This window comes from Paramisgurnus dabryanus, chromosome 10 (assembly GCF_030506205.2).
Source record: "Paramisgurnus dabryanus chromosome 10, PD_genome_1.1, whole genome shotgun sequence".
NCBI classification, from domain to species: domain Eukaryota; kingdom Metazoa; phylum Chordata; class Actinopteri; order Cypriniformes; family Cobitidae; genus Paramisgurnus; species Paramisgurnus dabryanus.
Genome location: NC_133346.1, coordinates 36,105,712 through 36,121,790, shown reverse-complemented (window position 1 = coordinate 36,121,790; position 16,079 = coordinate 36,105,712). Strand labels below are relative to the sequence as shown.

At 37.6% G+C, this 16,079-nt stretch overlaps 1 protein-coding gene across 1 annotated transcript; it reads right to left on the bottom strand.

The window, feature by feature from the left end:
• Positions 1-2,318: 2,318 nt before the first annotated feature.
• LOC135769385 (uncharacterized) lies at positions 2,319-7,412 on the bottom strand. Its single transcript, XM_065278706.2, has 11 exons — positions 6,881-7,412; positions 6,323-6,497; positions 5,565-5,814; positions 5,202-5,469; positions 4,948-5,125; positions 4,717-4,793; positions 4,094-4,274; positions 3,704-3,952; positions 3,444-3,615; positions 3,192-3,340; positions 2,319-3,055 (listed from the first exon to the last, which is right to left on the bottom strand). The coding sequence occupies exons 1-11, from the start codon at positions 7,154-7,156 to the stop codon at positions 2,799-2,801; spliced, it is 2,232 nt and encodes a 743-aa protein (XP_065134778.2). The 5' UTR covers positions 7,157-7,412; the 3' UTR covers positions 2,319-2,798.
• Positions 7,413-16,079: the final 8,667 nt, after the last annotated feature.

The window sequence follows — 16,079 nt, the reverse complement described above, 5'->3', positions numbered from 1 at the left end:
CAAGTTCTTTGGTGAATAAAATATCTTCCAAAATGTGTTCATCTCATGAATATCGCACGTACACTAACAACTGCGCTGCACTGCTAACATCTGTGCATTCATCAAGCTGAAGCGCGAACTCACGCGATCACAATCTTTCAGTCAATTGTGATTTCACATCAAAAGACAAGTCCTTAATCCTTCTGCTTACTGTATCGTTAGATAGCGGTATGGATTTAATTTTGTTTGCCGCCTCGTCCCTAAACATTACTCTGCACATATCCACTGCTGCTGGAAGTATTAAATCTTCCCCAATCGTGTGCGGCATTTTACATTTGGCAATTCGCAATGACGCCAGGTAAGATGCTTGCTGTGCTTTCTCGGGAATCGTTGTAATGTAAGTCAGTCGTACTTTTTGCTTTACATATTCGTCTATCTTTCTCTGGAAAAACCCTCACATTTATTTGCGTGCTCCGGGTGAACTGTTGTGAGATGTTTGCTGAGTTTAGCTGGTTTCAGTGCTTCAGCCGATAAAATTTTAAGCACGACGTGCACTGTGGTCTGCCATCACTATATTCCATGAAGCCATATTTTATGTACGAGTTGTCAAATTTTCTCAATTTCGTTTTCTTCACACTAGGCTCTCCTGTATCAACTTTCTCAGCAAGAAGACTATGTCTTTTATCTAAAAACTTATCCATTGTACCGTAGGTTTATCAGCATGAGGCTGGTATAAACAGTACTAACACGTCAGTGTTTGGTGACGTTTCAGCGGTGTATCATTAAATTTCTTCATAGAATTATTTTTTCATTAATAATTATGCACACCATAGTCCAAATGTACACACAGGTAAAATTATACAGATTATATAAAAATATAAATAATGTTCAAGAATTTTTCTGCGGCCCCCCTGGCGGCCCCCAGTTTGAGAACCACTGGTGTAAAGTATACAATGTGTATTACCATGCCACTCATCTCATTATCTGGATATAACTTAAGTATGTATCTTATGGCTAGAATAAGTCATGTGGGTTGTATGAATCTTTGATTCATAAGTTCCTATTCTAAACGTTTCCTCAATTGTGCATAATAACATGTGCAGCAACTGCTTATGGTCAAGTCTATTTAGTATTTTAGTAATGCAGTTATTTTGGGGGAAAATATGAATAATTGCATTGATTTAAGGTGTGCCCTAAATTTTCTGCTTGTGCTCCTAAAATTTTCAGGCAGGGGGTGCAGTACTCCTAATAACACAAAAGTTAGTTTGGAACCCTGAATTACTAGACTTAAAAAAGCTATTTATTTACCATTTCTTTTAGGAAACTTGCAGTATATAGTAAACTAAAATGTGACAATGTGTGCTTTGATTTCAGTTGAAGTCAAAATGTTCAATAAATAACCTTAACTTCTAATACTCTTCCCTTCACTTAATTCTTTTAAAATCACAAAGAAAACAACAAATGCCCTTTCAATAGAAAATCTATCCCACCTTAAAGGGGTCATATTACCTGGCTAAAAAGCACATTATGTTGTGTATTTGGTGTAATGCAATGTTAATGTAATGTTTTTAGGTGGTGTAAAGTTAATAAAACATTATTTTCTACATACCGTACATTGTTGTTGCTTCATTTAGCCCCGCCTCTTTCAAACGCGCCGTTTTCTACAAAGCTCATAGTCATGAAAAGCATTGTGTGCCCCTATTGGCCAACTGTCAAATGCATGGTGATTGGCCGAGTGTGTTCGGAACAATTACGCCCCTTACCATATTTGTAATATCCGCTTCCAAACCTTACTGATGATTGTCGTCGTGATTAATTGATGAGTGATTGATGATTATGTCGTCAATACTACCATATCAATTCGAACCAGAATCTGATCCTGAAACTCAAGATGACCAAGCTGATGGAGTAACATTGCCATCGCGACTTGAGCAGAACGTAACAGATTGGTAAGAATTCATTTCACAATAAAAGTACTGTTTAATAAGCTAACTATTTTAACCTATAAAAACGATGTTATACAGATATGTCTTCAATGCATTGGTAAGAATTTATTTCACAATAAAAGTACTGTTTGATAAGCTAACTATTTTACCCTACAAAAACGATGTTATTCAGATATGTCTTCAATGCATTGGTAAGAATTTATTTCACAATAAAAGTACTGTTTAATAAGCTAACTATTTTACCCTACAAAACCGATGTTATATAGATATGTCTTCAATGGATTGACTTTGACATGAAATTATAAAATATTTTAAGTTTTAAAAACATACTGTTGTATTTTTACTTTTTTGTGTGTTTAGGTGCAAATGTGAAAACTGTAATAAAATGCCCAGTGAAGCAGAAAACATATGCTGCTTGGAAATACGCAAGGTATTTTAAATTGTTACTTTTTCATATATACATAAATGTATACAAACACTCTTTTGACTGTTTTATAAACAGTTAGTAACTTGTCTTCCACAGGTTGTAAGACGAATGAATCAGGTTTCAGAGCCTCTAAAATGTATAACGCAGCACCCAGGTTTCGAAGCAAACTGCTTAAATCCTTACACCCTCCAAAACATTAATAATATTTACAGAGCTGATTTTGGACCAGTAAGGCGTAGAACAGAAGAAGAGTACGTTTTTGTTTATCATATTTCTTTACTTTTAGAATCAAAACCAAAGAATAACCAATTAATAATTGCAAATATGTACAAATTTTGTTAATTAAAATAGTAAAATTATTGTTTACAATCATCTTCACAGGCGGTACCGATATCTCGCCTATCGAAGCTTTGTAAGCTGGTGCTGGGGCTATTTAGGAAAGAGCGTCAGAGTTGTTCTCCCATCCTGTGTTGTGCATCGGATCCGGCTGGAGTTCCCTGATCCGGATGGACAGTATGTAGGCTTTCGACCACCCCTTGACTGAAGCGTGAGATGCGGCTGCCAATAACTTCCTCCTTTGAAGGCTTTTCAAACTGAGAGGACAGTGTGGTGGGAACTGGGATGCTTTTTAGCTCATCTACAAATGTAGCAGGGTCTGGAAACACCTCTTCAAAGACGAGCTTCATCAAGTCTGCTACATAATCTGTAAATAGTATAGAGGGGGGTTTTATTTATGTTGTTGATCTAAACCAACAGGTTGAGAGACATATCTGATGCATCACTATGTGTACATTTCTTTTAACAGTATATAAAAAAATAAATTTTATATTATTACATACCATAAGATGCGGCTGTTTTGATTGGCTTTGCAGTACATCCACCCTTCTTTGACTTCGGAAAAACAATCTTGAACATAGGTTGCCCTGACGTGGTTGTTGCCTGTTCACGGTCTCCGTTTTCGTTGTAGTGCATTGCTGCAAGGTACAACCTTCGGTACAAGAATAACATACAAGACATTACAGACTTTCAGTAAATCTAGCATATACATACTGAGAAAAATATAATAATCCACCCCACATAACGTGTTATACCTGCACAACATCCCAATGAATGGGAAGACAACGTTTTTGGGTGCAAACCGCAGGATCACACTGTGGAAAGCCTCTAGTGAAGATGTCTGGTAATGGTGACTGAGCTTTTCAACATCCTTTAGGACTCGTTTGTTGTTAAGTATCTTTTCCACTTTGTGTAGAGGCATTGACCCTTGAATAACATAAAAGAAACATGAGTAGTTGTAAGCGGTGTCTGAATTTACCAACATTATAAAGTACATGCAAATTCTGATACGTACCTGGTTCAAACCATTTTTTGGGATCTGTAGAGACTCTGTCTGGATGTACACATTTTGGGAATAGAGGGTTATCATGGGTGTGTACGTTTTGGATGTGGTCAATCAGGGATGTCCACTTGGCAACCTTCTCGGGACCAGTAGTAGACGATGTAGCACTCCAGTACACATGGTTCTTTATGCTCCGCAACCACTTCTTCAACATTTCACACTCCTTTTTTTGTGAAAGTTTGTCTAATTTTTTAGACAAACCTGTAACATAGTAATAATGTGGTGTATGAGTATACATACAGAAATGTCATAAACCAATCCAATGTGCCAAAAAAAAAAACACACCAAGTTTATCATTACACAGCACCATGTGTCATAAAATACAAAAAGTATATTAGTTACCTTTTTCGAAGTGCCACACATCATAGTACTGTAGGATATTGCGTTCCCTAAGAAACTTCTGGATCTGTGGATGACGATCCGTTACAATGTAATCCAATGCCAAACTGTTAGACTCTAGATGATCAAGACAACGCTTCAAGCCCTCCTTCTCCATGTGGTAGCTACCACCTACCTCGTTACTCTGCGTATAAATTAAAATACAAAAAGGCACAAACCTACAAATGAATACTTCACAATGTAACAATATAATAATTGGATTAGTGCTTCACGATAAATTGCATGCGATTGTCATTGCACATCTCATCAGTGAAGCTGGTTTCTTGATTAGTAATAAATCGCCATCACCTGCTTTCAGATGGAGTTGCATTTAATATACAAACCCGTAGTTCACTTATAATTATGACAATTTTGCAGTAATTATCTCGTAAGCATCGTCTGCAATAATGTATACGATATGGTTTAGCTTATAAGTGAACTTGACTTAGTATAGTAAATGACACTCCATCTGAAAGCAGGTGATGACAATTACTAATCAAGGAACTGGCTTCACTGACGAGATGCACATGATTATCGCATGCGATTTATTGTGCAGCCCTAAATTGTATGATTTAAAATAGGTTCACCTGAACAAGCTGCATGTCAAGAATGGTGTTGCTGTCCAGATGCATCAAGGTGTAGCAGCCATACTTTGCTGAGTGCCCTGAAAAAAAATAAATAAGTGTGACGGTTGTCACATCGTATCAACACCAATAAACATTGTTGAGTCTTGCTAGATTGTTCGGTTTAGTGTATCACCAAAAATATAATCAAAAGAACCCAGATCAAGATATCAATACCTCTACATGTAAACTTACCTGGTGTATCAGCCCTCATATCTCCAGCAACTGCCACCTTTCCCTCTTCTTGGAGCTTAGGGAAAAGATTGTTCTGATCCAATTTCCACTTGTGTACTATAGCAGGCTCTAGGTAATTCCTAGCATGCCTCCTAAACGCATCATAGCGAATGATCTGAAGCTGCATGGCCTTGCAAATCTGAAAAAGTTAAAGGATAACGTCATTATCGAATAATAACTGAAAAGAAATATGAACAGAAATGTTAAAAAAGTACCTTTTGAAATTGAATGAAAGACGCCCCACTAAAGTAAATAGCGGCGGACAACATAAGGTTTACAACAGGGGTACTTCCAATGATCGGCTGACTCTCCCACTTTCTGTAGTAACTGCATCTTGGACATTGCTGGGTGAACGACACATAGGTGCCCATTCGTCTACATTGAACCTCACACTTTGTTTTGCAAAGTGGACATGTCTCAAATAGCTCTTGGAGGCAGCTTTCAAAAACAATGTATTTTGAAACATTGTATGTTGTCTGTTCACTAAAACAAGACAGACATGACATTTAATTTTTTTAAAGTCATTTAAACATGCAAAGTAAACAATAAACTAAAAAACTAAAGAGTAAACAGCTTACTGCAGTACAGATGCCTCCAGTACAGACTCCTCCGTAACATCAGAGTTGTCCGGGTTATACGTTGAATCAAGTGGTTCAGCAACGCTTTGTGAAATGTCTGTGTCTTCATCCTCTTCATCCAACTCTAGACAAGACCTTTTACGTTGTGTGAAAGTAGGGGCTTTGATGGGAGTTGAAGAAAATGGTAATAAGTGGAAACTGGGAGTAGTTTCAGTACCAACATCAAAAGAAGAAACCTTAGCCTGCATGCCTGCAATAAAAAAGGCATTATTTGTATTTGTACTCAGTCTTGTAATAATGTAATCAAAAATAATCTAACATAACATCTTAAAGGATCATTTCACCCGTAGAAACATTAATCTTTATTGAAAGTGTGTCATATTTGTAGTCGAAATGTAACATACATTTAGAATTTGGTGCCTATTTGACAGAGAAAAGGGGTGTTTGTAGTCTCACTACCTCAAGATATTGGACTTCCTTTTTTCAATGATGCAAAATTATGATTTTTACATCATTGAAAGAAGGAAGTGCAACACTGAAATCTGTATTTCTCCTGTCTCAGCGGCAACTGAGAAAATGATGCATGACCATTCAAAAAACATGCCTGGGGTTCTAACTATACAAAGCTTTCTGCAAATGGGTGAAGTGTCCCTTTAACTTTTAACTTGCAACACTGTAATATAATATTACATTGTGTTTTCCATTAATAAAGTACTATACTTCATGGATTTAAAAAAATATTAATGCATGTGAAATACCTTTGCTCCGTGTATGCGTGACCTTTAGTGTACCCCAAGACAGCTGTGTGCCAATGGATCGCGTCTTTGGAGAGGGTGCAGGCAGTGTATCGGTACTGTCCGTTTGACATTCAACATCATAACTTCGTGATGAAGTGGATAATTGTTCTGAACTGCGGGCCTGATGATATGTACTCTGAAATAAGTCCAAAAAGTAGTTACATCTATTGAATGTAATTCCAACCTACAGCGTTACGATTACCTCTGACATATAACCATATAAATGATATGATGTACGTGTCGAAAAGGTAAAGGGTCGAATCAAAGCTGCGTATTCTATAATAATTCACAAGCGGTGAAACATGGTAATGGTGAAACGTTAAACAATAGACACATTAAAATACATTATAAACGAGGCATTTTTTTCAATAACTACTGATTATAATGACGTATACAGTCTTTGCATGTTGCATCGCGCTGCGTGGGAACACCATGCTATGTAGTTATACAAAAAACACTTATCTGCAGTGCTCAAAACCCGCGTTACAATAGTCAGTATCAATATAAAAATATACTTACAGGCTGGGATTCAGAAGTGCCAGACTGCAGGTGTAAAGTTGGAACTGCTCCACTTTTAAGACGAAGCCTTTGTGCACATCCAGCCCTGTATTCCCCAATGTTCAGAAAGCAATCCTCCGTAAAATGTGCAGCACACAATCGAACATTTAAGCTGTATTGGTCTGGAACAGCGTTGTAAAGAAAAACTAACCACTGGTTTCTTAATGATTCCTCTATTGGAAGGCCAAACAAAGTAGTTTGCCTTTCGCAACGAAACACGCAGCGTCTACTCGACATGGCGGCGGCAACAACAATACTACAGCGTGATTGAAGGTTACACCCTCTATCGTTGCGTGTACATTAGGGCGGAGCTATGCAAATGTTCAAACCAGTATGACGTCTAACTGCATGGGCGTGTAAAACGAGCCGTTTTAGGTGGGCGTGGATGAGGCTTCACGTTTAAAAAGAATATCTTTTTGGATTTAAAACTTTAATTTTTGCAACTTTACAGATCTTTTATGTGCACAGACATCATTAAACACTCTAAAAACAAAGAAAAACATGCAATCAGGCAATATGACCCCTTTAAATATCTGAGCATATTTAAAATACAAACCTTGCCAGCGAACTATGAGGCAAAAAATAATAATAATCTCTCATTAATCGTAACCGATGTCAAAGTTTTGATTTTAGGTCAAATCTTTCAGCCCTAATGTGAGGCAAATTGTAAAGAGGTATTGATGGCCATTGTTTATGAAAGCACTATATAAATGCAGTCCATTTACCATGAGTGTAAACAGAAAATGTAGTTTTATATAGTGTTATGTTGTCTTTAAATGCCATGAATAATGTGTTTCTGTTTTCTTGTATTTATACTTTTTAACTTGGCCACTGGAGCTGGTAATGGTAGCACACACACATTGCGGAGATGTTTGTGCGAGATAATTTTTACAATTTCCATTTCAACTGAAAAGTAGTTACTCTAAAAAGTTTTATGCTTGAATGAATGCTCATATGAATTGTATAAACCAGGGGTCCCCAGCCTTTTTTACACCGCGGACCGGTTTTAGCTTTGAAAAAATTTGCGGACCGGAGTTGCTGTTCAAACAAAGTGCTGAAAATTCTCTTTTTCCAAATATATAACGTTTTAAACGGAAGTAAAGATAACAACCATGCATTAGGAAAATTAATCATTGCTTTATTTATAGTATATTTTCTATAGACGTGTAAAACCATATTTTGGCGGATTGTTTTTTTTTACGTTTAATGTTTCACTAGTTTGCCTGCCCATTTAGTCTTAATAATTAATGTTAAACGAACTTGGCTTGCTGTTCTCAAAGGCAGCTCAAATCTTGGTCGGGCTCGAGCCCCAAGTCCAAGTAACAGAACAGAAAAAAATGCAGTGAAGGAGGAGAGATGCCAGAAGAACTGCGGCTGAGCGCGAAGGCACAGAGACTCCCGTTTAGGCTACCATATGATTTTAATGATGATTGACACAGGACTGTTTAGGTTCCTTTCAAACCTACGTTAAAAGTGTAGCCGTTAAAATATTATTAATAGTTTATTTTGATCATGGTGCCACGATCGCTGGATAATTCTGAAGTTGTTTTAAAGAATAATAAAATAATTACTTTTCAGACATTTGCGATGTCACACGTCTCCGCGTATTTGCATGATTTGCGAGGTACATTTGCAAATGATTCATAAAGTCATACCTCTGCAATTCTTTGATAGATTGTGTTTTAGAAGTACTGTATGCTCGAACTCTAATGACAGCAATGTGATCGCTGATGTGCTGGTAGAGAGAGAGACAGAGAAAGAAAGAGTTCGTCTCTGTACAAAAGTGGAAATGACCGATGTTATTTGAAGTCGGCTCTTAAAGTACAAAATACCCGATTAAGCCATTACGTGGCTATTAAACACATTTTTTTCGGGACGTTCTTGCGACCCTGTGGCAACTTGTCCACGACCCGGTACTGGGTCGCGACCTGGTGGTTGGGGACCTCTGGTATAAACGATGTTCGACAGACATGCACGTTATTGACTCTATGTTATTTATGTTAAAGCAAATATTAAACTCAAAGTGATGATTTAAATAATCCCCAAATCTTTTCTACTCAGAATGAAATCACAGAGTTGTTAAATTATTTATTAACTGTCAATAAATTAATTTGTTTAAAATGTCAAACAACAAAAATAACATTTTAAAAAACATGACTTAACCCTCTGGGGTCTAAGGGGTTTTTAGGGCCCTGGGGAAGTTTTGACATGCACTGACATTTGTGCTTTTTTTAGTTGCTTTAACACATAATAATGGTAAGTGTCTCATAACACTGTGTTCAGCACAATCTGTGCTACAATATTATATGAGCTACATGTATGAACATGTTTGTATTTTTGAGAGAAAAATGTTAATGCATGGTTTTTGAAAAAGCAAAATTAAAAAAAGTCACTGATATAAGTCCACAAAACTTATTCTAAACATGTTTTCCCCAAGACTTTTTAAAACAGGAACTAGTGGTCTAGAGTTTTTTCTTCAAAATGATTTGAAAATAATAAAGCCTACTCGTTCACATAAAACAATATATTGATTTACAATTTCTAAGACACTTTTGCTTGGGAAAGGCCATATGCGTGGAGGTGGAAAAGCTCATGAATAATCGATGATTGACAGCTGAGGGAACAAAAGAGGTGCATAATGAGCCACATAATGAGCCTTGTAAGTAGGGCTGGGCTACTAAAATAAAAATATCAGATTTTTTCACAAAAAAAAAATCTGATTTACGATTTAAATCGATTCTCCACCCCCTACTGAAAAATCAATCTGCAGATTGCAAAAAAATAGTTTAAAACAAGTTTTAAACTTATTTTATTTAGATTTTCCCTTCTGGGATTTGATCTGGATCCCCCCCAAAGTGCAATCAGAAACAATAAGCCAAAAATAGGCCCTGTCATTGTAAACATTGAAAATATAACATAACATAAAATGTTCCATAACATAACACAAAATTATGTTACTCTTTTTTTTCTTTAAACACAAGTTTAACATCTTGCTATTGTTGTAAACCTTTTTAGCGAAGACCAGGAGACTTGGATTTCCTCGAGCAGAAGTCTTTATTGCAGAAAGCGATCTTCAACTCAGAGCATAGAGCTCGGGGCGCTGCAGTAACCAAGTCTGGCTTACAGTAGCCCTACATTGCATTTATACACATTTTAGGGGGCAGACCCCTAAATAGAATACAAAGCACTCAACTTTAAACAAAGCATGTAAATTCAGTCAAGGAATCAGCCCGATACCAGGAATTGCTTCAGCCCTGATCTCATCAGCATAACAGTGTCATTCAAATGCATAGGTGCTAATCCAATCATCCTAACAGTATCGTCCATACCTTCAAATGCATAAAGACAAAGGCACAGTTGTGCCTTGAGCTTAGCAATCACCTTTAACTTGGTACCCTTCCCAATGGTCAGGAAGAGCATTAAGACAAAAGGTTAATGTCTTAGCCTCCTGGGCTGCCTGACTTGATTGTAGAATGTCATAATCTTTTATCTCAAGATGTAAAACATAATGTCTATCACTTTTTCAGTTTACATACTATTACATTGGAACCTAGATATTACATTTTATAAATTTGTAATCCTACACTATTCAGTAGATATGAGGTAGTTCTCATAAAGTGCAAACAAAACATTCAACAGCATTAAACAGTGCGAGAGAACATAAATCTTGTTATTCAGTAGATATGAGGTAGTTCTCATAAAGCACAAACAAAACGTTCAACAGCATTAAACAGTGCAAGAGAACAATAATCTTGCTATTTAGTGGATAGGAGGTAGTTGCTCAGGAAGTGCAAACAAAATATTAAACAGTGCTTTTTTTGTGCTTTAATATTAACATCTTTTTTTTCTAAACATTCTTAGCCAGAAAGACAAGCCTGTCTACTACCTCTGGCTTAAGGCATGCACGGCAGCATGTAGCAATGCCCCCAACACACACACTGAAAATGCTCTCCAGGGGGCACTCGTTGCTGGGACAGAGAGGTATCTTTTTGCCTGACTACTGAGCCTTGGAAAAGTTTGTTGAAAAAAAGACTTTTTGAAAAAGGCAGCTTAAGTCATCTTTTTCTTTGGTGGAGGCAATGCTTCTTCTTGGCACAGCTGGGCCAGACAGCTGTTGTGTACTGTACTGTACTGTACTGTCAGCAACAGCTCTTTCTTTTACTTGTTCCACCTTGTCTGAGCCAATGTAGGTTGTGCGGAACCTTGGGTCCATCAGTGAGGATATGTCCAACAGTTCATCCTTCACAGGGTCACTGTATTTTTTGTCAAGGTACCGCAATATGTTTATTTTTATTGTTTTAGTAAGCTCTGTGTCTTCCTGTTCTGGCTGTAGGAGACTGGTTTTAAACAGATGTAGCACCAGTTTAATGAATGAAACGCTGACATAAGACTCTGTGGAGAGTGCGTTGGTAAAGTCTTGATGTGCTGGAATCTATAAATAAAGCTGTGAAACCACTCAGAGATCTTGCCAAGTGGGCACAAGATGACGACTTTTCTTGTCCGAACCCAGCACATGGACAATGGCCTTTTCCTGTTCAAAATCTCTCTATAATTTTTTGCCGTGAACCCCATCTGGTTGGGGACTCTAACTGGGGTTACTAACTGATGAATGGGTAGACCAAGTTCAGCCTGTACTTCAGTCATGTCTCTTCTTTTTTCCAGCTGTAAGAAAAGGCAGACACAGCCTTTTTACATACCCCAATGGCACGTTCGATCCACGGGTCCTTCACACCATTCTCTGTAATAAATTGAAGAATACATAATAAAACACACATTTTACAGGGTTCTTGCAGGTTTCAGCAAGTTAAATTTAAGACCTTTTTAAGACCTTTTAAGACCATTATGAGTAAAATTTAAGACCAAAATGACACATTACTAGAAGCATTCGAATGATCTCAGAAATTCTCAAAACTTTCTATTTTTATTGATTCAGTTATAAATATTAAACAAACACAGTATTAAAACAGATAATCAAAATACATGGAAATATATTATGCTTTACCCTAATACCCCCCATTCAGACAGCCAGCAACCAGCAGTAGCAGAGCGACACGATCTAATTCATTTCAATGGAAACCAGGCGACTTCCGGCAGCACGAGCGAAAGTGACCGTTGGCGACCGTATGGGCGTGTCCTGCGAATTTCAGGAGCAACTACCAATGAGAACGAAGCAGTGGAGTTCACGTCATCCTTCTCTCATCAGTTATTGGCGTGGATGTACTCATTTGTGTATGACAAGCAGATTTAGAAACGCCTCATTGAAAGAGACGGGCTACACCCTGAATGCGCCGTTAGGCCGTGAGTGTTGGCGCTGACAAATTTTACCCATAGCCCTTTAGGAAGAGACTTCTGACAATGGAAGCCCAAAAAGCTCGGCCGTCGGGTGATTCATAGAGACTTCAGTTAGTTCCTGGAAGCTCACTGAGTTAGAATTAAAGTTCTAAATTAATAGTCAAGAAATGCATTGATTTTAGAATATTTATATATCACACTAATATGTAAGTAGTATTTTTATAAATTTCTATCAACAATGTTTTTGATAAATAAAATCTCCTAATATGAGATCAGTTAGTATGGTCAGCTGCTGGTTTGTGCCTAGTTTTACACTGCCTCATACAACTTTAAAGCTTTAGTACGTAAGCTTACAGGGGCGGTTTCCCAGACAGGGATTAGACTAGTTCTTGACTAAAATAAATGTAAGAGCTGTCCAAACTGAAAACAACTTGCACTGACATATCTTAAAATACATCAAAATGCACACAAGTAATGTTTTTAGTAAGGCATGTTTGTTAAAACTAGTTGCATTTCATAACAACAACTCAGGGTTACAGGATTGGTTTTGAGTTAACAACACCAAACCAATGCAATCAGGCTTTATTTGTCCTATGAAGAGGCTTATCAACTTTCTCTGTCAACTCAGGCTTTGATCTTTAGGCTATGATTACTCCACGTGCGCGTGCACTTAAAGAGTGACGTTGCAACTGAACAACCAATTGTAATAGAATAGGGAGAAAGCATGTACGAGCAGTGTATTTTTCAGCGGGGTGCATGAGCTAATTATACAAAAGTATGAAGATTAAAAAAATGTATTTCAAGAGCAAAATAATACTGCCTCTGCTGCCAATGCAAGAGAAGAGTGTTGGAGAAAGATTGCTGATTGCGTTAATGCGTAAGTTAAACAAATACATTCCATAATGTAAAATGATAGACCTATGATGTTTTTAATTGTATAGTGTGGGATTTTTATGTTGTTTTATTAATCAGTATGTCATGTTATAATTCATATGTGCCATTATGCTTTCTGTGCTGAGTACAAGAAAGTTGTCTGTGTGGTTTCGGTTGGGGGAGAAACAGCATATGCTGAGGAATGTACGTCTGGAAATTGTTAAGATAAGAGAGAGGCCTGAGGGAGAAAATCAAACAGGCAACCATGTTATTAACCAATGCTTTAATATTCACAGGATAAAATATGCAATGTATTTCTTACTTAATCAGTATTAATCATTGAATAATTGATGTAATAAATATAAGATGTTGTCTTTGATAAATGTGTATTAACTAATGAAATGAAGGTTGCATACAGAATAACCTAATGGGGGCAGGGCAGCTCAACCTTGAAGAACAGAATCTCCTGTGCTTGTTCTTTGTGTGTGTGTGTTTTCTTCCCTAACAGATGGTTTTTAATAATGATTAAAGTGTTTGCTTAGAAGTAGTATTGCAGTAAAAGATTTAATATGTGTTTATCTATCTAAAGAAGTTAATGTGTGCCTTATTCATATAACCAATTTTACGAATAATGAAATGATGTCATGATATTGAAATATGTTTTACATAATAATCACTCTCATCTTACAGCTTATGTTTTTTATAAATGAATGTTTTATTAATGATTTGTTTTTAAGAAAGCATTATAACATGCTATGTGAAGTCAACCATATGTGAAGTGGAGGAGTACTGGGGAGAAAGTGACGGACTGCATGGCTCTCAGGGATGAGCGGAGAACAGTTTGTTTTTTCTTTGTCTGTGTGTGTGTGATATGCAACCCCCACAGGAATGTGGTGATGGAATCTGATAAGGAGAATAGCCAGCTGGGGGAGGAGAATTCTGAAGAAAGAACGGCGATAAATACTCATGTTTTTGTTCTGAGCGGGGAGTTTGTCAAATTCTGCTGTAGGACTAGAGGCTACTCAGCATGCTGTAACTTTTTCATATCTGATCAATAAATATTCAATTTAGATAATTGTGTCTTTCTCCATTGATGAACATGCTTTGGACGCCTTAAAGTCCAACAATAGAAGAAATACATATATGTTACATACACCATTTTTCTTTAAATGTTTTTAAAAGAAGTATCTTCTTTTCAAGTAACCTTAAAGCTGTTGCATGGTACCAAAAACTTGGAGACAGTCTGTTAGCTCTTGCTGCTAATAGGAATAAACTTTCCACTAAGGTCAGCACTCATTCTAGCCATCACAAAAGGGCTTCCCAGCTGCATGTTTTCAAATCGACACTTAGTGGTCAGTTCATATCTACGAGTGATCTTGGGAGAGCAGAGAAAGCAGTGGTATCCTATACTCAAAGACAAGCTTTCCCAAATGAATTTGAAAAGCTAAAGGTTACTCTACATAATGTTAAAAGAAGGAGTTCCCTCTACAAACTAGACCCTGTGATAAAAGATGGATTACTTCGAGTAGGAGGACGACTGTCCAGGGCAACTATGTCAGAAAACATGAAGCATCCCATCATTCTTCCAAAACAATCTCACACCTCCTATCTATTACTTCGCCACATTCATGAAAGATATGGACATTGTGGAAGAAATTATATTCTTGCTCAGTTGCGTAAGAAATATTGGATCATTAGTGGCAACACTGCAGCAAGACAATTAATTTCAAAGGGTGTGACATGCAGACGCTTAAAAGGCAAAACTGAGGAACAAAAGATGGCCAATCTGCCCAAAGAAAGAACTCACTCAGATCTCCCACCATTCACAAATGTGGGAATGGACTATTTTGACCCAATAGAAACAAAGAGGAAGAAGTTTTGTCAAAAGATATAGCGTACTCTTTACAAGTATGTCATGCAGAGCTGTTCATCCTGAAATGGCCAGCTCTTTGGACACTGACTCCTGTATTCATGCATTGAGACGATTCATATGTAGAAGGGGCCAAGTAAAACGTGTCTGGTCTGACAATGGTACCAATCTCGTAGGTGCATGTAGAGAGCTTAAAAAGGCTTTCACCAATCTGAACAGCAGTAAGATTCAAAGTGCCATGCTTCAAAGAGGAATCGACTGGAGTTTTAACCCACCAGGGGCGTCTCACCATGGGGGCGTTTGGGAAAGGCTTATCAGGTCTGCAAGGTGGATCTTAAATTCTCTCTTACATCAAGAAGTAGTAGACGATGAAGGTCTTCAAACATTGTTCTGTGAAGTTGAGGCAATTCTTAACAACCGCCCAATCACCACTGCATCCTCTGACCCTTTTGACCTGGAGGCTCTTACCCCTAACCATATTCTCCTGCAAAGGTCGCAACCAGTTCTACCTCCCGGCAAGTTTTCCAAATCTGACTCATACACTAGGCGCCGGTGGAAACAAGTGCAATACTTGGCAGACCTGTTTTGGAGAAGGTGGACACAAGAATACTTAACACTAATGCAAGAAAGACAGAAATGGTCTAAAATCAGGACCAATCTCAAGGTTGGAGATATTGTGTTGGTCGTTGACCTTACCTCTCCACGATCGTCATGCCCACTTGCAAGAATTCTTGAAGCAAAACCTGATTCTGATGAAATGGTCCGATCTTTGTCTGTAGTTTGACTGACAAGTATTATGGTCGGAGCCGATGGTGTAGTGGACAGTAGAGTTGGGGTACTCGAACTTGGACTCGAGTCCGGACTCGAGTCCAATTTTGAATGAACTCGGACTTGTCTCACACTCGGGTGAATTTGTACTCGGACTTGACACGGACTTGGACATTTTGGACTCGGAAAATATCCAGAGTACAGTCGAGTCCACGTCATGTGCAACATTAAAAACAGCATGAACTTGAAATGAGAAATTAATTAATGTCTCGTCTCGTACACACTGCAAACTTTCGAGAATGACAACCACATTTAAATGCAGGAGTGAATCCCCTAAATGTTCGTTTCATGTCTGTA

Coding starts and splice junctions, on each gene's coding strand:
- LOC135769385 (XM_065278706.2), bottom strand. CDS start 7,156: ATGTCGAGTAGACGCTGCGTGTTTCGTTGCGAAAGGCAAACTACTTTG. Junction 5,126..5,201: donor CTTTCATTCAATTTCAAAAG/GTACTTTTTTAA, acceptor TAACTTTTTCAG/ATTTGCAAGGCCATGCAGCT. Junction 4,275..4,716: donor TTGACATGCAGCTTGTTCAG/GTGAACCTATTT, acceptor ATTTATACGCAG/AGTAACGAGGTAGGTGGTAG.